Below are 23,103 nucleotides of genomic sequence, written 5' to 3' on the forward strand. Positions count from 1 at the left end.
AATGTCGAGGAAGGAGATCGAAGTAAAGTAAAAGTATAAAATAAAATTCAATAAAATAAACACATAAATAAAAGTAAATAAATAAACAAATAAATAATATATAACATAATAATATACTACAATGTCGAACTCTAATAAATTGAATTCTTACAGTAGATGATGAGGAATAACTAATTGATATTGCAATTTATTAAAGAGTGATCAAAATACAAATAATAGGGGGCCAGTCTAGAGTCACCCGAGCCTAAGGAAATCAAACATAGACTTACTAAACTAATTTTAGCTGTAATATTTAAACAGGTGGGATCAATCTGTGATTTAGTTGAGTCGCTATACTATCCTTTGTTTTCTATCTAGACACGTCGCTGAAATATAATAATGCGTACTATATTTCAGTGAGTCACGTGTAAGATTTTTCTGTTACTTATCTTTATCTTGTTTTGTGCCATCTTTCACAAAACGAAAATCATCTTATTTCTCACGCTAAATAAAGTCTGAATCAAAGGTTGGTCTCCCGGCTGACTTAATCATGCGCTGCCAAGTCTGCCTTTGTAGTATACAATTCTGAAAGAATTTTAATAACGGAGGCTTAACTCTGTAACGAAGATAACCGTATAAACAGTATAAAGAATCGCGATCATATCCGGCTGAAATTTTATCATTTTTCAGTTATTTAAATCAAAGCATTTCGGCATTTTAACTCGCGACCTGGTAGCGCACGGTTGTAAGCTAGGTTAGGTTCCTCGTGACCTACCTCGTCTCTCTTGTTACGCCTACTACTACACTGTTATTGTTGATGAAAACTCCATATTATTATAAAATAAATATTATATTGTCTCAGGTTTGAGACTATATATTAAATCATCCCATTTGATCCTTATGTTACATCTTGTATCTATCTCTGGAATTCCCTAAATCATATTCCTGTATAATAGCCGCGATACGTAACACGTATGCGTGAACGATAGATTTATAAATAATGTACAGATAAAGTGTAAAGTACAAAGGAAAAAGCAATCTCATGCTGCGGTGGCTTTAAGCCAGTCATGCTCTGTCTCCGAAGATTTATTGTGAGAGAGGTCACAGTGTGAATTGTCCTTTGCGGCAAACCGTATGAAACGATGTTAAAATGAAGAGACTGCTTTGTCCTCTCCACCAAATTCTTCGTCAAATGAACGATACGTAACCGAACGTTGCTTCGATTAGAAAATACCAATGTCAATCGTCATTCGAGACTTGCGTTTATTACCTCAAGGCCCGCGGGTCTAATAGTAATCTACCACTCGTAAACTGAATGAAAATGATCTTATAAAGGTGCATCAGTGTTGCACATCGTTATACAGTTGTAGGTCCTCTGGGTGTGCAAAGAACAAGACGAAAGAAAACATTGAGTATAATTGTGATAAAAAAAAACAGCTGTCTACGTGATGTACGAAAATTTTTTTTACTCGGTCTCCTGGGTACGTTCCGTGAATCGCATAGTCATAATGACTTTCGGAAAATAAGCAAGGCTAATAGCTAGCTAAGCTGACCTGCAGGCGTGAATGTGTGGACATGTATAGGTCATATTACTCGAATTATTTTATCAAAATATTGCGACGGCAGTTTTGATTCCTTGAGAACTGCATAGTGAACACCCCTTGCGGTTATTTCATTTTAATTCCATTCATCAACGGATATCTGGTCGCGAGTGTCCGACAACTATTCAATCAACAATAGACTTATATGTGTGTATATTTTATACGAGTGCCTTCTCCAGAGGCCTACATGACGTACTTACGTACCTACACACATGCATATCGTATGAATGCGCTGCCAGTAAGTTACGTGCCAAAGGCTGAAAGCTCGCATGATCGGAGATAACTACATATTTGAATCAGCAAGTCATTCTAGCCGAAATTTGACCCCTCCAGGTGATATAGAGCTTATACTCAATGGCCAACAACTAATCGAGATGTTAAAATCGCATATTTGGAAAAACGTTTGTCCTCTTGCTGATCCTTTTTCTTTTTCTCGTGGATATCAACGTGCAGGTTTTTTCGCGCGTTTTAAAGTGACACGTTGCGTAAATAGTAAATTTCAGTTTTGACATTTCTGCCACTTTGTCACACGTTGGGCGGTGGAAAATTAAGTACTCGTGAAAATAAAATAATACACAACTGACGTTTAACACCGTCAACTTACTGTGCGCTAATTTGCATACCGTATTGTTGTGTTTCGCCCAAGTGTAGTCGTTACAAATTTCTTTGAAACACTCATTGTCATGCGGGAATCATGATAAACAGAAAACTCTTCAGGATGTAAAATTGGTAAATGGTGTCATTTTCTGGAGATACATAGTCAAAATCGTTACTTGTGTGGTTTATAACCTCAAAGTTAATCTGATTCGGATCTGTTCAACGCTACGGACACAAGGTACATACACACATTAAGTTATTATAGAAATACCTAATAAATATTATGGGCCGCTTAAATTTCCGAAACACTTGCTGCTCCCGTGCATGTGTTGCATTTCTTCATCATCGATACTCCATGCTCGGTATCATGTGTTAAAAACCATATGAGGCATTTTTTGGCAAGCCGCTGGTACAGCTACCAAAGTGAACCAAAATATAGTTTACATCACACACAATATTGTTCTGGTACACCTTGTTTGCTATACCGGTGCTTGCCAGAACATGCCTATTTTGGTACACCTATCTGATTGTACGCAAATTTACTTTTCATACGCAATATGCAATAACTGCACTTGTAATACTAAAGTTAATTATATTTAGATTCCATCAGAATGACCAGATGTATAACAATGCTAAGACGTTTATCAATGAAACTATTAATTCCACAAATAAAAACGATATACTCTTTTATCTAATATCTTATGATTTCACTTAACTCCATTTTTTCTTATCATTTATTCATTGTCATTTTCGATCTAGGCTTTTGTCACATACTGTATGGAAAATTGTACTTGTTTGAATGGAATTATTTTCTTTTGTCAAATAGGCTTAATATTGTCAATTACATTTTACGTTGTATTCAAATCTGAGATAACGACATGATTGAAAAACTATTTAGTCTCTCAAAACAACCAGAACGTGTGATAACAGATTGATAACAGTAAAAGTAATTTTACTCAATTTCTACCTAGCTTATGACAGATCATCATGGATGGTGAAGAGGATTATTCACAGATGGAAGGAAGTCGGTGTAATTTCACATCATTCGGTAGAAGTGATGCAGCAGTTGATACCAGTGAAGAAAAGGACCAGAACCTTAGTCCGGGTAATGAGAAACATGGAGACCTTGGCGATATGACATTTTGCATGGCTAATTATATAAAAGAAGCTATGAAAATGATGTTTATGATGCGAAGTCATCACATGCTTACCGACGTTATCTTAGAAGTTGGACAAGAACTGTTCCATGCACACAAAGTCATTTTGGCTGCGGCAAGTCCTTATTTTAAGGTATCATTTTATTTTTTTACACCTCATCCACATCTAGTTATTCCCAGCTAATATTACTTTCAGTCTAGAATCATGAAATAAACATCTTTTAACTTTTAGTTACTACGTGTATATTGGTTAAAAAACAATCACTTCAACTAATTTAACATACTTTATTCAAATTCGTCTGATTTTCATTTATATCAATCAATGCCTCACTTTGTAAGTCCTGATTTTTTCATAATACCTGAAGTGTTGATAGTACAACATCCCGGTGGTCAGGAATAATTTAACACTGCTGAGTTACAGAAAGCGTTCATTCAATTACTGCTTCGTAGTCAGTGATACTGTCAATACCTCGTGTCTGTTTATAATAAAAATTTTCTTACTCTAAATTCTAGGCAATGTTCACGGGAGGTCTTAAAGAATGTGAAATGACCAGAGTCAAATTGCAAGGGGTTTGTCCAACAGCGATGGCTCGGCTCATGTATTTCATGTACACGGGACAAATAAGAGTAACTGAAGTAACAGTCTGTTCGTTATTACCTGCGGCGACAATGTTTCAGGTACAGTATTCCTAGGTAATTGTCATAGGTTATAAGCTGAGAAATGTTCAAAAGTATTCCATAGCTGATATGTATTGAATAAAATACACGATCGTTCTTATTGTTAGCTATGTGTCGAAATATTTGACATTCGAATTGCAGGTTGGCAATGTAATAGATGCATGCTGCGTATTTCTCGAGAGGCAATTGGACCCAACAAATGCTATCGGAATTGCAAATTTTGCTGAACAGCATGGTTGTCACGATTTACATCACAAAGCAAATCAATTTATCGTGCAACACTTTAGCAGAATTTGTCAAGAAGAAGAATTCCTTCAACTTACGGCCATACAATTAATTAATTTAATTAGAAAAGATGAACTTAATGTACAGGAAGAAAGAGAAGTTTATAATGCAGTGTTAAAATGGGTGAAATACAACGAGGAATCTCGCGGTATTAAAATGGAACATATATTGCATGCAGTTCGGTGTCAATATTTGACTCCGAGCTTTCTTAGGGAACAAATGAAAAATTGCGATGTTTTAAAAAAAGTGCCAGCCTGCCGCGAGTATCTAGCGCAAATTTTTAAAGACCTAACATTGCATAAGAAACCAGTCGTCAAAGAGAGGACACCCAACACACCAAGAGTCATTTACATAGCAGGTGGATTTCTTAGACATTCGTTGGATGTTCTTGAAGGGTATAATGCCGACGACAAAGTTTGGAGTCAACATGCTAAGTTAACAGTGCCTCGTTCCGGACTTGGAGGAGCATTTTTAAAAGGCATGTTTTACGCCATCGGTGGAAGGAACAATTCACCAGGAAACAGGTGAGATTAATAACATGTAGATATTGGTTCATCTGCTTAGTTCAAGTAATCGTTAACAAACAGTTTTTTTTTACTCATCTTCAAGATACGACAGTGATTGGGTGGACAGATACAATCCAGTTCTTGACCAGTGGAGACCCTGTAATCCCATGTCAGTGCCAAGGAACAGAGTGGGAGTTGCTGTAATGGATGGTGTATTGTATGCGGTAGGTGGCAGCGCAGGTGCAGAATATCACAACAGCGTTGAATGTTATGACCCGGATCAGGATACCTGGACAAATGTTAAACCTATGCACACAAAACGATTAGGAGTCGGAGTTGCTGTAGTAAATAGGTATGATGAATGCTTTTCAAGATTCCATTACGCAATCTTTCTCGGGTACTTAAAAAAAACCTTGACTCTGAAATTTCGTATTTATAGATTGCTCTACGCAATTGGTGGATTTAATGGAATGCATAGATTGAGTTCAGTAGAATGTTATCATCCAGAAAATGACGAATGGACCATGGTCTCTCCCATGCGGTGTTGTCGGTCAGGATCTGGTGTAGCAAGTCTTGGGCAGTACATCTATGTGGTAGGAGGCTATGACGGATCTCGTCAGTTGAGCACAGTAGAACGTTACGATACGGAACATGATTCATGGGAGTTTGTGAGCAATGTTTCAGTTGCGCGCAGTGCTTTGAGCGTAACTGTTCTAGATGGAAAACTTTATGCAATGGGTTAGTGTCTTGTGTATATATCGTAATTGACACGATTCTTTTTTTTTTTTTATGACAATTTGAATTCTCTCATTTCATGTATAAGTTTTATTGTTCTTTTCCGTTACAGGAGGGTATGACGGACAGACCTTTTTAAGTATAGTAGAAATATACGATCCAGCCAAGGATCAATGGGAACCAGGAGTGCCTATGACTTCGGGTAGATCAGGTCACGCGAGTGCGGTTTCTTATCACCAATGTCCGTTGCATTGTGATCACTTGGAACATCACATTGTTTCTAGTGAAAACCGATCAGCGAAACGCACATGTTGACACCCTATGTCGAATACTGTGACCTGATGACGCGATTTAACTTATTTATTTGTAAATGACGTGTAGTATAATAATATAGTGTAACGATAGTATAAGGAGATAAGACTATATTGAGATTGATCTTAATCAAGCAGGTAGTGAAGCTATGCAGAGGATATTTTTGGATTCTGAGTTGCCTAGAAAGTGCTTACATAAATTGAGAAAAGTGAACTGTGCACAAGTTCCTTCAAACAGACTACAAAACAAGTTTGATTCGATTTCATCTCTTCACCTAGATATCTTTGGTAAGCGAAAAATTAAAATAGGCAAGTGGGACAATCTTAGTGATACAAACTAGAAGCAGAAAGCAATTCCAAAGATCACTCAATCAGTAACAAAACGATGTACCCATATTTACTATAGGGCGAATGATCTATTTTCTATAATTCTCTTCATTCTGTTTACGCAACTGATTGTTGTACATTATTTTAGTAACTATACAAACACCTAATTAATAGTATAATTTGTGATTGGAAAAACCATGAGATATTCGTTAATTGGTAATACTTTTTAATATCAGTACCTGTCACAAGGACTAAAAAGACAAGAATAAATTGGAATGTTGATTTTTTCGCAAATATCAAAGGAGTTTACTCCACATAGTATAATACTGCAAGCTGAAGGCAGTCATTTTGTATTTCCATTGTTTATCAAAATGCACGTTCAAGACCTAGAACTAACTTTTCAAATTCCAGATGAAACTAGTCCCATTAAATATTGAATAATATCTGTAAAATTAAAAAAAATTTAAAAAAACACAAATCTGCGATTAAACATGTTGCCACTGGAGTGTCAAAATCAACCGACTACCTGTCCTATGTGTCTAGGAAAAGGTAATGAAAAAACTTATGTCAACTTGAAATATCAGTAAAAGTTTATCAACAGTCAAATTCAATTTAATTTAACTTTAGGGTACTGCAATGAAGATAAGTCAAGGCTCTCTTTCAGTCAAGAAAAGTCCACACTTGTTCATCCTAAGCGTTCACTACGACTACCAGCTATAAATTCTGAAAATACAAAGCTAAAGAGGCATTCTTCGAGTTACAGCTCTAATTTTTCTGCCACAGAGGGTGTCGGGGATGTACACTTACCAAAAATACTTCATAGGTACTACAGATATTATATTCATTACGGAGAGAATTCGGTTCAATTTTGATTATCGGTTGAAAGTTGTCATATAAAAAAAATTCGTCCACCAATTTTCAAATTATGGTAGTATTGGCTTTTAGAGAAAATTACAATCTCCTGTGATGAAAGTGTATGCGCAAAGAATTTTGGGTAGCGATGAGCAGAATCTCCTTGGAGAGGTTCCTTGTATGTACGTACGTACATTTTGATCGCAGGAGAATGAATTTTTTTTTTCAATGCCTATACTACCATAATCTAAAAATTGGTAGAAGATTTTTCTTAATCGACTTTATTTAATCAGTTAAGAATTAAAAACCCGTGTTTTGGCCAAAGTTTCACCAAAGACTCCCCTTAATTAATGAAGATTGAAGCTTTGGACAAGTTGCAAAGTTCTTAGCAACAATGCTAGCTTGTTTGTATACCTCCTTTGAACACAGCAATTCCGTATATACCGAATGCAGCAGAACCAGTTTAAATCAAAAAAGCATGCTTTATCCTGGTGGAGATAATATGAAGCTACAGGAGAAAAATTATGCGACAGCAGCTCTAAACTTTGAAAGACCACAAGATGCGCTGAAGCTAGCGTTACTGAAGTTGAAGGAAAATCAATGGGATAATACCATGCAAGCACTCATTGACATTGTGCATATATCAAGGCTTCAACCAGAACTGATAGATTCGATTATGCCAATCGTAAATAGAAGCATATGCAGGTGACGTCATCATTCATTCGTGATTATCACGTGGACGTAATTGACTTTAGTTACTTCATTACGATTTATAGCTTATTGCGAAATATAAGGTCAAATGTAGTAAGGACTGCCTGCCAAGTAGCCGCCGAATTGTTCAGAACGATGCAATGTACCCAAAGACCTGAATTTGATGAGTTGGTCGGTATGCTGTTACAAAAGACTGGAGATATGAACAGGTGCATACGCCAAGACGCTAACAGTGCCTTGGACACAATGGCTGATTTCATACCAGCGTCACATTGTGTCAGAGTAATGTCTACTAGTCGAGGTGCAGGGTAAGGCTACATAATTTAATCAAACCATATTCTTTCAACTTATGTAATTCACAATACTGATAAGTGAATTTGTGTGGATTGGATTATTTCAGGCATAAAAATCCGTTGGTTCGTGCAACGGTCAGTCGCCTACTAAATTATATTGTTACTTTGAAAGGGGTTGATACCTTCTTCTCAACAACAGCTACAAAGGATACGCGGGGTAGGGTATTTATCATGTGCGCCAAGTTCTTGGTTGACGGTAATTGTGAAACAAGGTAATTAACAAATAAGCTTCTTTCTCATCATTCGTGAGATCAAGAATTGTCCAAGTTTGGGGATATCTGTACTTGAATGAAAAATCTTTGTCACTCATCCGATTTTTCAGAGCGAATGCACGAAGCTTGGTGAAGCTTTTGATGACCCATAGTGACTTTGAACATTTATTTCATCAAGATGTCGATCGCAAACTGACGGAAAAAATACAGAAGCAACTGATAACCTTAAAATATGACGCACCAAGTGGATCCCGAATAATATCGAAATAAAACATAATATCCGCATATCGTGTTTACGGATAAAACTGTATAAACTTATTTATGTCAGTGTTAGAGGGCGCTAGTAATCCAGTATGTACTTCAAATGTCGAAAACAAGTTCGAAAAACGGCAGCTTTTGCTACATACTTCACTCTGATGGGGTGCAAAACAAATGAAAACATTCGAATGCCGACAACAAACATTTGACGGATGGCTGACAGATGGGAGTAAATTCTAAGTTAACGAGGTTAGGAATGGCAATCCGTCACTTTTCGTGCACGATTAGCTTCGGTGTCGGTAATATTGAGTTACCAGCTATACGATGATAGAAGAATGCCGCATACTCGAACATATTTTCGTATAGAATTTTTAGCTACACCAAAAAAGAAAAGATATATTGCCAAAAGTATGATAATTCAAATATTACAATGAAGTCTGTGTACAGGTTAGCTGTCTTGTGCCTTGCCTTTGCTGGTTTGATATTGCTGCTCAATTTTACAACAAATTCATCGAAAAAGCTGTCCGATGATCATTTTAAACCCAACAAAATTGGCTCACGAAGTGTCGAGCCCAGTCCTACTGCCAACTCGCTATCGGAGCAGGAAGTAGTGATATGCGTTGTAGCCTGCGGAGATCGCTTGAGTGAATCTCTGACCATGATGAAATCGGCCTTAGTTTTTACCAAAAAACCCCTCAAATTTATCGTCATATCCGACACTGATTTGATACCTGCTTTCAATGAAAAATTAACGGTATGGAAGTTAATGTCAAACAAGACATTTGACTTTGTAGTCAAGAAAATAAAATTCCCAGAACGAAGCGACGTCAGAATGTGGAGGAAACTTTTCAAGCCTTGCGCAGCCCAGAGATTATTTTTACCTGTAAGTTATCCCAATTTTTTTATATAATTTGTTAAACACATATAATTCACAATCTTTTTTTTCAATCCAAATATATCGTTAATCTTTGTAGAATGGAATGAAAACAGAGCTCTGTACCATATGTGGTGTTTTACTTACATTTTATTAGTCTCCCCAGCATTGAGGAATAAATGTAGGGAAGCAACCAATTCTTGTATCGTTCCAATTAGAGTGGTGAATTAATGTTTTCTATATTTGCTGTTTGAAAAGTTGAAAAGAATCTCATCGAAAGATTGGATTTGTTTTCATTCAATCGAAGCAATTAACTGGTGATATTTATTATATAAATTTCTATTTCAGACTATGCTGATTGACATTGATGCAGTTTTGTATGTGGACACGGACACTTTATTTCTTGCACCTCCAGAAGTTATCTGGGATGAATTCAAGAAGATGAATTCCAGCCAGTTGGCTGGCTTAAGTCCTGAGCACGAAGATCCCAACACTGGCTGGTACAACAGATTTGCTAAACATCCTTACTATGGAAAATTGGGAGTAAACTCTGGTGTGATGCTAATGAATCTGACTAGAATGAGAGAATTTCGGTGGACAGACTACGTGATTCCGATCCACAAAGAATACCGTTTGAAAATAACTTGGGGAGACCAGGATATCATAAACATAATATTTTACTACCATCCAGAACGTCTTTACATTTATCCATGCCGCTATAATTACAGGCCCGACCATTGCATGTACATGTCCGTTTGTACGGAGGCGGAAAAAGATGGTGCCTTAGTTTTACATGGTTCCAGAGGAACGTTTCATTCGCAAAAACAGCCGCCGTTCAAAGCCGTTTTCCGTGCTATGGAAGAGTATCAATTGAACACTGATCCGTTTGATAATTTTTTAATACCAATGAAAAATTATCTTAATACCGACGATAAATCAAATTGTGGAAGAGTATGGAAGGTCTTTGTTCTTCAGCCAGAATTTCATCTCGATTCTAGATCAAGGACGCCGAATTGATTTCGGTTTATCAAACCTTCTATCTCTTTTCAAATGTCACAATGCAAAAGAAACGATTGTTGCCCAAAAGCGAAACGCGAGTGAAACTCGTATTAGGTACTGTAATTTCAGAACTGTTTAACACTCCATGTTTATGTCTTCGTTTTATTTGCGAAGACTTTATCTCGAAATCGATTTTGAACTTGTAGAACTTTCATTGTCCCGTTTCCGAAAGAAAATCGACCCCTTTGATAATGTGATTTTACCAGAATCTCGTAATGTACACTTGCCAATAGTTATCACAATATTATTGGAAATTTAGTTAGTTAAAAAAGTATTTATATGCATCGATTAGATTGTTTCAAAACAATTGCTTCGATCGTTGGTAACGTTTTTTAGGGTACGGGGACCCAGTATTTAACGAAACGCAAAGTTCAAATTTTTACAGCCAATTTTTTATACATCGTATATCGTACTATAATTGTATAAATATACATAATTATACTTGTTATGTATACATGAATACAAGTAAGATAGCGTAAGAGATAATTTAATTAGCAAATCTTCACAATAAACTATTATCGTAATAATTAGCATTACGCAAGAGCGTTTAAAATTATGAAATTGCAATCAATGCACGATTATGCTTTCCCTTTATATACATTATACTCCTCCAGCCAACTGTTTACTGCACGTTCACCTCTGCGAAAGTATGCACATTATACATACGTAGGCACATCTACTTGAGTTACGAAATATCAACATTTTTACGTAAATTTTCATATTCAAAGTCATAGCGGTGCTTTTAAAAGGTTTCTTTTTTGTTCTGAAACCCGTAGTAAAACGGGCGTTTAAAAATTGACAGAATTTGTAAGCCCGAGTGCAAAAATGAGGGTAACAGACCGTTAAAATGTGCTAATTGGGAACGGTGGAATTCGCCTCGGAGAGGGGGCAGAATCAGTTTTAGTGGTGGGGCGAATACAGTCAGGTGTTACGCTCCTGAGGGCCACGATGGCAAGTGATATTCTGTTTCACAAGGTGCGCTGTTTTACGCGCCAGAAGCTCAACAAGTGTTATTTTAATTCAATTTCTACAATGTAATCGAAGAGATTAAAGTTCGGAATAAGCTTGTATAATCATCAGGTGCGCGAGGACGAATCGACTTGTACGTACGCATAATACCGCGGATACTGTTATAAACAACAATCGAATGCCCCTACTTAGGCATATTATACATGTATATGCATGTGTATGGAATGTAATGAGTCGTGCTGTCATATGGGAACACAAATGCGACATATGCATTTTCATGCATCCGTAGGTATTTTCGATCGCTAAATATACTTGTTGAAAAAGAGGAGAGAAAAAAGAGCAACAAACAAACAACAAAAAGAAGGGAACAAAACATGAATAAGTAGAAAATTGTCAAGTGTTTGTAATTCTGATAAAATACATCAGTCACAATCAAGATTCTACAATGATAATATTAAATTTAGATAAGCCTCGGACATATTTCTCCTAATCTGAGAACGATAAAGAGAACTGGCGAGATAAAAAGGCCTAGTCCCGTTTTACGATACTCAAGCGAAAGGCACGATATCCCCGGAGTGCGCTATATGATATTAAATTTTTCAAATTCCCACCGAATAGAAAATTGTGAAAAACAAACGAAAATAAGGGATAAAAAATAAACATAATTTTAAGAGATATTTAAATCTGACCGAGTTAGCAGCGGCAATTGCGTAATTAAACTCCAGGTGCCGGATAAAGTTGCGTTAGCACAGTCACTGTCTTGTGATTGTGTGTATGCTTGTATATACCCGATAAAATAACGCACAGTAACGTATCATCGATCTGAACCTTGTGGATTACGCCGCGGAATACGAGTTGCATTAAAGAAAGAAAAAAATTTTAACGTAAAAATAAATATCGTATAATTACTACAAGACAAGAATAATAATACGTTCAATCAGATAAAAAAAAAAAAAAATTGTGACCGTCGGTGAGATAATTCTCTTGAGAAATGCCACTGTTTAAACCGAAAAATTCTACGAGGTCCGCAACAGCGTACGAAAAGAACAGCAATAATTCTTCCTCTAATCATGACAGCGGTCACCCTAACAGTAACGGAAATTCAACTACCGCCGGAAATGGAACAAGAACAAATCCTCAAGATACGCCGACGAGTCCCGTCGGAAGACCTCAGTTGGTATTCCACTGTCAACTGGCCCACGGAAGTCCTACGGGATTGATATCCGGATTCAGTAATGTCAGGGAGTTGTATCAAAAAATTGCAGAATGTTACGAATTGCCGGCGAGCGAGGTAACTTCTATATCATATATATATATATATATATATATATATATATATATATATATATATATTATGTGCATACGTTATTTCATCTCATATTGAGCACGCTGCGATGTTTGTAGACCGATTTACACTAGATTTATTATACAGCTCTTACACACGTATGCGTATGAATCATATTTATAGTACGACCTTACAGACCGGACACAGGAAGTACGCTGGTCACGGGCCAAAGCCCCTTTCCCCTCAATAATCCGGCGGATACATTCACCGACATCCTATTTGTTTTAATTTCACATCCCAGGGTTGTCATTTTACTTTTATCACTGCAGAGGTTTTATCATTCAGAATGGAATAGTTTTCGAACGTCTCCCATATAAGCTAGAATTATAAGCCTGAAGTTAGTAACGTTAACGTAACGAAACGTTGGGGGGTAGAAATGAATATTTCGCAAGTTTATATTGACTTTGAAGTAGTTAGGTTTTCAAAATTTATGATTTTCGTAAAATAACGATTTGCCGAAACGTTAATTATCACAGTACCGTTACTAACTTCAGCCTCATCTATGTTTACTGTTGCGTCTCTATTCGCAATTTTAATCGAATAAGCGGGAACATGTGGGAGAACTTTTTGAATCTACCCGAAATCGCATCATGCACATTTTTCCAGATATTTCCTCACTCGGCGCGATACTGTAATGATGATTGATATTATTGTAATAAAATGATAAGCATTAAATCGATGTCGATTATCTTGTGTGGTTTAACAAACGGATTTAAATGTCTTTTCAGATACTTTTTTGCACCCTCAATACGCACAAGGTCGATATGCTGAAATTATTAGGGGGTCAAATTGGCTTGGATGACTTTATTTTCGCTCACAAGAAGGGCAAGTATATTCAAATGTTATTAATTAATGTATCACATCCGATGTGCGTGGGCACATCTTATCCAATTATAAATTAATTGTGCTATAGCTTAAACAGGTATATAATCAACACTTTCGTGTCCAATTGCATGTTATCAGTACTTACATTCGTATCATATTACAGATAGTGCTGGTAAAACCCATGCGTTCCTTTTTTCTACTCACGTTGAATCAAGAAAAAGTAGAAGTTATTTCAATTTCGTCGCTAACGGATTACCGTTATTTAAAGATTTGTAACCATTAGGTTATCAAAATGTACGGTTACGCAACAATCTCCAATGCACGTGCATATGCATATCAAAATGACAAAGCGAAGGATATTTATTAATTTGGTGTCCAGTAATGGTTTTGATTTTATTATCTGAATTCGAAATTTTATTCAAATAAAATACGGTTGATTATATTATTATGTAACAATGAAAAGAACGAAGGTCCAAATAAGACTATTTAATTGTGTGCTTAATGCCATTAATCTTTTGTTAGAAACGTTTTCCAGCCGAATAATCTGAGTTAAAGGTGCATAAATAATGATAAATCGTTAAGAAGAATTCTCATTGATACGCGTAAGATTATATCATATATACCTACATATACATAATGGGAAATTCTTTTCACAGGTAGACCAAAAGAAGTTGAACTCGTTAAAAATGATGACGCGTTGGGTCTTACCATCACAGACAATGGTGCAGGGTATGCCTTTATAAAGCGCATAAGAGAGGAATCAGTTATTGATAGAGCAAAGGTGATTCAGGTCGGCGATCATATCGAGAAGATAAATGGGGAATCTTTGGTAGGCAAAAGGCACTTCGAGGTAGCAAAACTGCTCAAAGATATACCTAGAGGAAGCACGTTCACACTGAGACTGGTCGAACCGCAGAAAAATGGATTTGGAAGCATCGGTCCGAGAGGGGATCCCAGAAAGGGCAAGAAACAAGGCTATGGCAATGGCAAAGGAACTCTCAGGTTTAGGGCTGACGGGAGTGCACAAATTGAAAACGAAGTAAGTGGAAAAAAAGACTTGTCCATTCATCGTTTGCTCAATTGTTTAATAAAAGAATGGGAGCTAATATTGTATCTCAAAATCACTAAAGTATTTTATGAAAAATATATGTATTTGGACGATTTTATAAATGTTTTCTTTTCTGTCCAGCCGGATGATTATGCAACAAACGGAGTTGAAAAAATTAATGGGCTACTGGAAAGTTTTATGGGTATAAATGATAACGAATTAGGTAAGTAAAGCAAAAACATTCTGGAGGAGTTATTTTCTTCTCTACAAGCATATTTATATTTTGATACGTTCTTCAGCTACACAAATTTGGGAATTAGCCGAGGGTAAACAGAATAGCATGGACTTTGCCGAAGCTATTGACAATTCCGACTTGGAAGTATTTGGCTTCACTGATGATTTTGTTATCGAATTATGGGGTGCTGTAACTGATGCAAGAGCTGGACGTCTACGATGATTATTATTTGCAAAGGAGTAAACGAATAATTTTATTGCTTGTTCATATAAACGCAATCATAGATAGGTCAGTATTGCCATAATAATGCAGACATCAATTATCACAGGGTATTACACCATTAAAATAGGCCCTTTTTATATTTTAAATATTGTTTTCGATTTATTATTCCTGTTTGTTTAATAGTCGTACATGCATACACTATAAAAAGATGTATAGTTTTGTATCTTATTTTTTTTTTCATTTTCTTTAGCGAATATGATTTTATACAAAGTTGAAAGTGAACAGAAAAAAATAAGAAGCAAAATGATACGAGCATAGAAGTTTTAAATTGTTACCTTGTTGTAGTTAAGTTTGCATTCAACGTTTTGTTTATACGATTAATATTACCGCCGATCAAGATTTCGATCAAAATTCTCACACTTGTAGCTCATTTCTAAATAGGTATAAGCTATTCAATTTCAATGTCTAAATGTTACACATCCATGAGGATCATTGTATTTTAAACAAAATACAATTGTCGGGCTGGACCAACAGCTGAAACATGTATAAAGCCAAAAAAGTGCTACTCTAATATCAAATAAGAAATTATTACAATGTTTTGATAGATAGCGAATACGTCAATGCTGAGATTACGATTTTCTTTCAATCTTTATATCCACTAAGGCGTATATTTATGTAATCTAAAATTCAAGTAGTAGTCATACGTTAATGTCAATGTACACATCGCTACACTATTTACTAATCGATCTGGTTAAACATTGACAATACAAACAAGTTGAACTAGACTTCATTATAAGATAGATTGAGCGTTAAGGGTAAACAAGTAATTATACTGATAATACAATGCGATGAACTTCCTTGCATGACTAAATATTGTTAAGTTTATATTAAAGACAGCGATGTAAGAAAGATTAATATAATAATATAACATTTTTTCTGGCCAATTTCTTCGATCCCGAGTTCAATATGACGATGTGCATTCTTGTTAAACTACAATTAATTATACAAAATACTGTAAGAGCTTATTATCATTCTGGATAACTGTTTCATCTGCGCAAATATTATGTATAATAATACATAACACTATGTAACTTGTTGAATGAGTACATCGAAGAAAAGCATGTACTTGATATATCAAATGCATGATAAACAGTTTCGTTGATGATATAAATAACTTGCACCTGTGTGGTGAGACCCAATCATTTATATGTATAAATATTCCTACAAGTATACCACCAAATCATAATCAGATATATTAAATTCAGTTCTTTAAAAGTTGTATGTAGAATAAAAATTAATTTATTACTAATCGTTGTTTGATCATCACTTAAGTTATTAAGATTGGATAAGAATGTATGTACTGGCATTTCTACATTTTGCAATCATTGTTGAGTTTGAAAGACAGGCTATATCGTCTGTGCAAAAACATTCTTGATAAGAACGACATTACAAAATTTAATGTGTACTAATTGTAATCAGTACGAAAAGCTCGGTTACATTTGGTGTTGCACTTTATTTTTTCGTACCATGTCAGGATTAGATACGTAATTCAGAAGAAATCAAACATGCCGGCGGGGAAATATTAATAATGATAATATTCTATCCACATATCTGAGGATACTGATATTGTAATGAATTAACGGGTCTTGAGTGTGGGGATATGTGCTTCTTTGGAATTAACTTTCCGGTGTCAATACCAAACAATAGAGTAGAGTACTCGAAAATGAAACTGAAGCATAACATAATTTTTATGGAATATTATTATTAATATTAATTTATCATTTTTTTAGGGTCATCTTCTACCAAATCAAAAAAAAAGTTTCGCAGAACGAATTTCATAAAAATTCAGCAACTATTCGCGAAGGATCGAAATAAGATTTTTATTCATCACTTTTATAATACTACGCAATATAATTTGCATAACATGAAAACAGCTTTCAAGCGATACGGAACGTATTGCAGATAATGGTTGATAAGGAGGATGAGGAGTGATCAACCAGCAGCCAATCAAAACGAAATGCTGGAGCAGCCTTGATATCAGGCGGGTCTGTTCCTTGGCAATTAAGAATGTAAAACAAAAAAACTGATTAAAGTCAAGGGTCACCGAATACTTACCGTTCCATAATACATGTATATAGTTGCTTAGTTAATAATTATTCACGAATTCTAGGCAGTATTCGTTATTCGGGTGATGTGCGAACGCCGTTACGATTGATGTAACCTAGATTCTCACACTGTATATAAACATACCTCGTGTCGAAGATAATGGCATTTTTGACTAGCAATATCGTCGGAATTTTTACAAGACGATGTAAATTTGGTTGTAAGCAAGTAAAGTTAACGAGGGTTAGTAAAAATTGTTAAAATATGATGTAAATCGTATAACCTCTAAATCGTTGATGAAACTACCTTTCAGGCTACACGAAATGTACCTAGTTTTATTAATTTACGTTAGGTTTGCATCACGCGGTTTTCCACTGAAGCTGACGCAAAGAGTGAAGAATCTGAGTCACTGAAACCCCCCGTCGGAGACGGGAAAATATTCAAATCAGCGGAGGAGGTCATTTCCGACATACCAAATGGAGCCAAGCTGCTGGTCGGTGGCTTTGGCCTCTGTGGTATCCCTGAAAATCTCATCGCAGCGCTTCTCAAAAGGGGATCCACCGAACTGACGGTAGTTTCAAATAACGCTGGTGTAGATGACTTTGGGTTAGGCTTATTGCTGAAGCAGAATAGAATAAAACGTATCATCGCTTCCTACGTTGGAGAGAATGCAGAATTTGAGAAACAGTATCTCTCCGGAGAACTGGAAGTCGAACTAACACCACAGGTAGCTAAACACCGAGCGTAAAGCTCAGACACTGAATTATTGCAATCAAAATTTGAGCTTATACGACCTGTAGCATTTTACTCATAGGGCACTTTGGCTGAGCGAATTCGAGCCGGTGGGGCTGGCATACCTGCCTTCTACACAGCCACCGGCTTCGGGACCATGGTGCAAGATGGAAGCGCAGTTATCAAGTATGATTCTAACGGTGGAGCTGAGATATCGGGAGAGCCGAAGCAAGATGGTCAATTTAATGGGCAGAATTATGTTCTGGAAACTGCAATCACCGGTGATTTTTCTCTGGTGAAGGCCTGGAAGGCGGACAAGGCGGGAAACCTGATATTCAGAAAGTCAGCCAGGAATTTCAATCCTGTTATGTGCAAAGCCGCGAAGGTAACAATAGCTGAAGTGGAGGAAATTTTAGATGTTGGGGAATTGGACCCAGACAACATACATGTACCTGGAATATACGTCAACAGAATAATCAAAGGTCCTTCGTATGAGAAACGGATTGAGGTCAGCATAAATATTTATACCTATTATGACTTCTATCATATGCGGCAGTAAATTAGTGACACGAAATTTTTGTCAAAAAGTATTTATTAAGTTTAATCTCTGTGAAAAGTCTACATGAACAAAGATAACTTCTTTAGTTTTGATAGTCATTTTCCATTATCTGTAATTTATAGAAAATTACAACGAAGAAGGCTGCTAAACCAAAGAAAGTAACTCCTGCTGGTAAAGCCAGGGAAAGGATCATAAGACGGGCGGCGCTCGAATTCAAAAATGGAATGTATGGTATGTTGAATGAAGTAAAATTATAAAACGAATCCCTTAAGCTTCTGTATCTTGGACTCATTCTATCATTTCCTTTTTATTCTCTAGCAAATTTGGGAATTGGTATCCCTATGCTAGCTAGCAACTATATTCCTAAAGGAATCAAGGTCACTCTCCAATCAGAAAACGGGATTCTTGGTCTAGGCCCATTCCCTAGCGAAAACGATGTAGATGCTGATTTAATCAATGCTGGCAAAGAAACCGTCACCGTCTTGCCAGGCGCTTCTTATTTCGGAAGCGATGAAAGTTTTGCCATGATTAGAGGGTACGTATTTATTGAAAAGTGCGAGGAGTTCGACTCGTCTTAATGTTCGCATATAAACGATAAAAGTATGGTGGAATTTTTGTAAACGTTTGAGAGCTATGACATTTCTCTGACAATGAGTTATATTCTTCATTGTTTTTTAGTGGTCACATCGATTTAACAATCCTTGGTGGAATGCAAGTATCCCAAAACGGAGACTTGGCAAATTGGATGATTCCGGGAACGATGGTGAAGGGAATGGGTGGAGCGATGGATCTTGTTGCTGCATCTAATACAAAAGTTGTAGTAACTATGGAACACAAGTCACGTGACGGACGCCCTAAAATATTGGCTAACTGTACTCTACCAGTTACAGGTAAAATTGACAACAATCAATGTTTCTAGAATCGGTAATAGCACCCGATAATAACAATAATAATAATGCACGTTACAGGTCAAGGATGCGTCAACCTTATCATCACTGACCTTGCCGTGTTTGAAGTTATACCAGGCGAAGGTTTAAGACTCATTGAACTGGCGCCAAACGTCGATATCACAGAGGTTATTAGCTCTACAGGATGTGAGTTTCATGTTGCTGACGATCTGAAAGTAATGGGTCAAGTGGAGGTCGATGATGACGCTTAACATACATGTAAAGTGTTAATATATCAATATGATGTAATATCAGGTAAGATTTTTTACGCTAAAATAATATAACTGTAGAGATAATCGCTGGCAGTTGTAATAGTAATCTTCATTGAGAATCACAGACCATTATGAATTCATTAGTAATTTTCAGTAATACTTTATTTTCATGATGGGCAAATATATAGGGGTGAGTCAAATATACAAAAATAAAAATACAACTCAGAATTCACTATCTATTTCTTGAATAATTGCATTCTTTATTACGAAGAAATTGCCAACCGTTAATTTGCACTGCAATTTTGTGATAGTGCTAGATTTGTTTCGACAATTAGAAAAAGTACTTTGATTGTATAAGTTGCAAAAACTGCCCTAAAATATAATGTGTACATAGTATATTTTGCGATATATGGTTTGGCTTTCTTTTAATTTCACATATCTAATAATTATGATACCTATATATATATGATTGTATAATAAATATAGATATATCAATTGTAAAATAATAGATTATGGAAATAAATCTAAGGGTAGTCCATCGAACTTCGTGAATACTGCGTATACATAGTGATGAAATGGTCATTCCCTAAATTTTGCTTTAATACTAGCAGGCAAAGGTAGCAAATATAAAACACTGTTTAGTATCACAAGACCAAAGGCAAATGCTAGCGATACAAGTAAATTCAAATCCATGTTCAATACTTCCGAAATATTTTCACCTTCCCGAGTAAAACGTTCCACCAAATACGTTTTACCATCCGGATATCGACAAAAGTTTGGGTCTCCAGGACAAGGGAAAGTTTCATTATATGGCAAGTTTGAAAAAGTAGAAACGTTAAGTACTCGGTGATTCAGTGCCAGAGATGCATACCTAGAAGGTAAGGCTGTTGAAACAGCTGCTAACCAGTCTGGTAAGTTTCTGAGACTTCGAACCCCGCCCGAACCTATTACAACTGATACTAACAATGCATAAACAACAGCCAACGTCCCCATCATAGGATTTCCGACTACCATTAATATCGCAATCATAACTTGCTCCGCTGCAATGTAACTGGCCCAAAGTACACCAGAAATGTAAGCCCATGAGGATACATCCAGCTCAAGAATCGGGACCAAAATTCCAACAGCTGCGAGTGTGGAGATAAAACTCAGCGGCAGACTTAACAAAGCGTAAGCACTCAAAAACATCGCACCGCCATACAGTCCTTCTCTCCTCTCTTGGTAATACCTCGCTCTCACACCTGGAACTGTGCACAGCAAAATTTTTCAATGATATAATGCGGAATGTGGAAGAAAATTATTTGAACCACTTACAGAGAAGTGCCGTCACCGCTGTACCAGCAATGTAAAACAGAATAATCATGTTAAAAATCAGTCCTCCGGTTTGAGAGAGTACTTTGGCCTGAACTGGACTGGAGTAAGCGTAAAGGATACTCAAAAGAGCGATACAAAATGGTAGCAATAAAATCCTCGCAGTTAAATGTCCAAGGCCACATCTGTTGAAGGCGCAAGTTGCTGCAACTCCTCTCCTAAAAATTTTCCATATTAGAGTAACCTTTCAAAATGAGCAAATCTTTTGAAAGTTACGGTTGGTCAGTTTTTACAATTTTTGCCATAACCAGATCCGAGCTAGTCTCTAAGTTTTGAAACTTACAAATACAGAGCCAAGAGCGTTGAGAAACATCCTGGCTTTATGCCACGACCCAAGCCCTTGTGCTGTCCACCCGAAGGTGCGTCTTTCAAGCTGACTCCACCTTGCGGAGCTTCCTTCATGTACAGAACGCCTTCAACTTTGAATTTTTCCACCAGCAATGATATTTGCTGATTGGACTCAAGGAAACGATCTCTGGAACGACGATCTACGGTCGATAGACACACTAAAATGCATAACATGTTGCTGATTATAATATACAATAAAATGTAATTATGGAAGGAGGTAACGAGATATACATCACTCACAGTAATACATCAAAGGATTTTCTAATTCGGGACAGGGAAAACCAATGTAAGCGAAATAATCTAGCATGCTTCTGGTTGGCCCTGAATAGACCACAGCACCCAAGCACAGCAGCGCCACTCGACTGACGAAGGGTAATACATCAGACCTCGGAGTTTCCATGGTGAGGACAACTATAGAGCCCCTTCTGGTCGCATAAGACCACAACATGGAGACAATTAAATAGGTATTCAGAGGATCCGTGTCCCACGTCGGTTCGTCCAACAAGAGTAAGCCAGGATCCTTGGCGAGCTGCACGCCCAACATTAAGCGCCGATATTCTGGCCTGGTCAAATCACTGACAGATCTGTTTGCAACTTGAGACAAAGCTAAGTCTGCCAAGGTCTGACGAACCCTGGCATCCCTGTTGCTCAACCCTGCAAGCCATGTCGCGTACAGCAAACTTTGGCGCACTGTCAAGCCTGGCAGAAGATGACATCTGTGCGCAACATATCCACCATGGCGTCTGAATAACTCAGGTGTGAGTAAACTCCCATTCAACGAGATTCGTCCTCTAGTCTCACCCCCAGCTCGTCCGGCTACAAAAAGTGATTTAGTAAAATAAGCGATTGCTCAAAAATACTCAATGCAGTTACAGTGGTGATTTACCAATCACATCGAGCAGCGCTCTCTTCCCCGAACCCTTGGATCCCAAAACAGCCAGAACTTCTCCGCCATGAACTCGAGCAGAAACATCTCTGAGTACTGTCGTGGCCTCAGTGCGAGCAAAACAGTTTCCTTCATGATCGACCGTTGTGGAATGAAAAATATTAGCTATGTCCAAAATGCAGTCCGCCATCATTTTCACCCTAAAGCTGCTCACCCCTTGTTAAAGCGGTCTACAATTTGTGAAATTTCACCATAGTTGCTCGGTCATCATTAGAAACCTTGACGTCATTTGATTGTTCTTAAATCTTGTGACAAAATCCAATTAAGATTGCACTCAAGCGAAGACAGACTTGCTAACGATAAGTATAAATGTGTCCGATTCGATCCTGCACCACAACGAAGATTCGCCAATTTTTTTTTTACCCAACTGTGGATGCTGCCGCATCCTATTTGCACAGATGGTATTACGTTGGATCATTCACTGCGAAGGATTGGCTGGGAAGTCTTGTTATCCTCTCTCTGAAACAGCGAAGATGAAAATAGAAGACAACTATACTCTTCGCCACAACGATGAGTAACAGATTTCTGCCATCGAAAAAAAAACTAACAACACCGAGTCAATGAACGCTCCAAGCAGCGGTGAATGAGGCACTAGCTAATAGCTGTAACCGACTACCAGTGACTACCGACTACCATCAACTGCCCCCAACCGAGTCACCGACAACGATGGGTACCAGGTACAAATAACTGGTGGGAGACTGCTCCATGCTCGGTGAGGTGAACGTCTTCGCTCGCGAATGAGAACG

At 37.0% G+C, this 23,103-nt stretch overlaps 6 protein-coding genes across 10 annotated transcripts; 5 read left to right on the forward strand and 1 right to left on the reverse strand.

Moving 5' to 3' along the window:
- Positions 1 to 1,849: 1,849 nt before the first annotated feature.
- Positions 1,850 to 6,782, forward strand: LOC124181600 (kelch-like ECH-associated protein 1B). 3 transcript variants are annotated; one of them, XM_046568309.1, is made up of 7 exons: positions 1,850 to 2,415; positions 3,149 to 3,467; positions 3,848 to 4,012; positions 4,154 to 4,821; positions 4,907 to 5,155; positions 5,243 to 5,541; positions 5,651 to 6,782. In XM_046568309.1, exons 2-7 carry the CDS (start codon positions 3,165 to 3,167, stop codon positions 5,851 to 5,853), a joined length of 1,887 nt encoding a protein of 628 aa, XP_046424265.1. In that variant the 5' UTR covers positions 1,850 to 2,415; positions 3,149 to 3,164; the 3' UTR covers positions 5,854 to 6,782. The 3 variants fall into 3 exon arrangements, with proteins under 3 accessions (XP_046424265.1, XP_046424266.1, XP_046424267.1); XM_046568310.1 differs by having other exon boundaries at positions 3,149 to 3,449; XM_046568311.1 differs by having other exon boundaries at positions 3,149 to 3,282.
- LOC124181609 lies at positions 6,591 to 8,943 on the forward strand. 3 transcript variants are annotated; one of them, XM_046568325.1, is made up of 6 exons: positions 6,591 to 6,725; positions 6,804 to 6,999; positions 7,458 to 7,733; positions 7,805 to 8,047; positions 8,140 to 8,304; positions 8,415 to 8,943. In XM_046568325.1, the coding sequence occupies exons 1-6, from the start codon at positions 6,668 to 6,670 to the stop codon at positions 8,572 to 8,574; spliced, it is 1,098 nt and encodes a 365-aa protein (XP_046424281.1). In that variant the 5' UTR covers positions 6,591 to 6,667; the 3' UTR covers positions 8,575 to 8,943. The 3 variants fall into 3 exon arrangements, with proteins under 3 accessions (XP_046424281.1, XP_046424282.1, XP_046424283.1); XM_046568327.1 differs by having other exon boundaries at positions 6,609 to 6,725; positions 6,841 to 6,999; XM_046568326.1 differs by having other exon boundaries at positions 6,603 to 6,725; positions 6,841 to 7,733.
- LOC124181608 (glucoside xylosyltransferase 1) lies at positions 8,630 to 12,487 on the forward strand. The gene is made up of 3 exons (XM_046568324.1): positions 8,630 to 8,811; positions 9,010 to 9,445; positions 9,785 to 12,487. Exons 1-3 carry the CDS (start codon positions 8,786 to 8,788, stop codon positions 10,451 to 10,453), a joined length of 1,131 nt encoding a protein of 376 aa, XP_046424280.1. The 5' UTR covers positions 8,630 to 8,785; the 3' UTR covers positions 10,454 to 12,487.
- LOC124181612 (PDZ domain-containing protein GIPC1) lies at positions 12,453 to 16,073 on the forward strand. Its single transcript, XM_046568331.1, has 5 exons — positions 12,453 to 12,755; positions 13,538 to 13,634; positions 14,291 to 14,673; positions 14,824 to 14,905; positions 14,982 to 16,073. Exons 1-5 carry the CDS (start codon positions 12,456 to 12,458, stop codon positions 15,137 to 15,139), a joined length of 1,020 nt encoding a protein of 339 aa, XP_046424287.1. The 5' UTR covers positions 12,453 to 12,455; the 3' UTR covers positions 15,140 to 16,073.
- A 1,096-nt stretch (positions 16,074 to 17,169) lies between these two features.
- On the forward strand, positions 17,170 to 20,244 carry LOC124181605 (probable succinyl-CoA:3-ketoacid coenzyme A transferase, mitochondrial). The gene is made up of 7 exons (XM_046568316.1): positions 17,170 to 17,485; positions 17,595 to 17,969; positions 18,057 to 18,482; positions 18,656 to 18,764; positions 18,852 to 19,068; positions 19,212 to 19,423; positions 19,502 to 20,244. The coding sequence occupies exons 1-7, from the start codon at positions 17,405 to 17,407 to the stop codon at positions 19,690 to 19,692; spliced, it is 1,611 nt and encodes a 536-aa protein (XP_046424272.1). The 5' UTR covers positions 17,170 to 17,404; the 3' UTR covers positions 19,693 to 20,244.
- LOC124181601 (ATP-binding cassette sub-family G member 5) lies at positions 19,872 to 23,054 on the reverse strand. The gene is made up of 6 exons (XM_046568312.1): positions 22,906 to 23,054; positions 22,298 to 22,816; positions 21,652 to 22,227; positions 21,347 to 21,569; positions 21,007 to 21,221; positions 19,872 to 20,939 (listed from the first exon to the last, which is right to left on the reverse strand). The coding sequence occupies exons 2-6, from the start codon at positions 22,488 to 22,490 to the stop codon at positions 20,272 to 20,274; spliced, it is 1,875 nt and encodes a 624-aa protein (XP_046424268.1). The 5' UTR covers positions 22,491 to 22,816; positions 22,906 to 23,054; the 3' UTR covers positions 19,872 to 20,271.
- Between the last annotated feature and the right edge of the window lie 49 nt (positions 23,055 to 23,103).

This window comes from Neodiprion fabricii, chromosome 4, assembly GCF_021155785.1.
Source record: "Neodiprion fabricii isolate iyNeoFabr1 chromosome 4, iyNeoFabr1.1, whole genome shotgun sequence".
Classification (NCBI taxonomy): domain Eukaryota; kingdom Metazoa; phylum Arthropoda; class Insecta; order Hymenoptera; family Diprionidae; genus Neodiprion; species Neodiprion fabricii.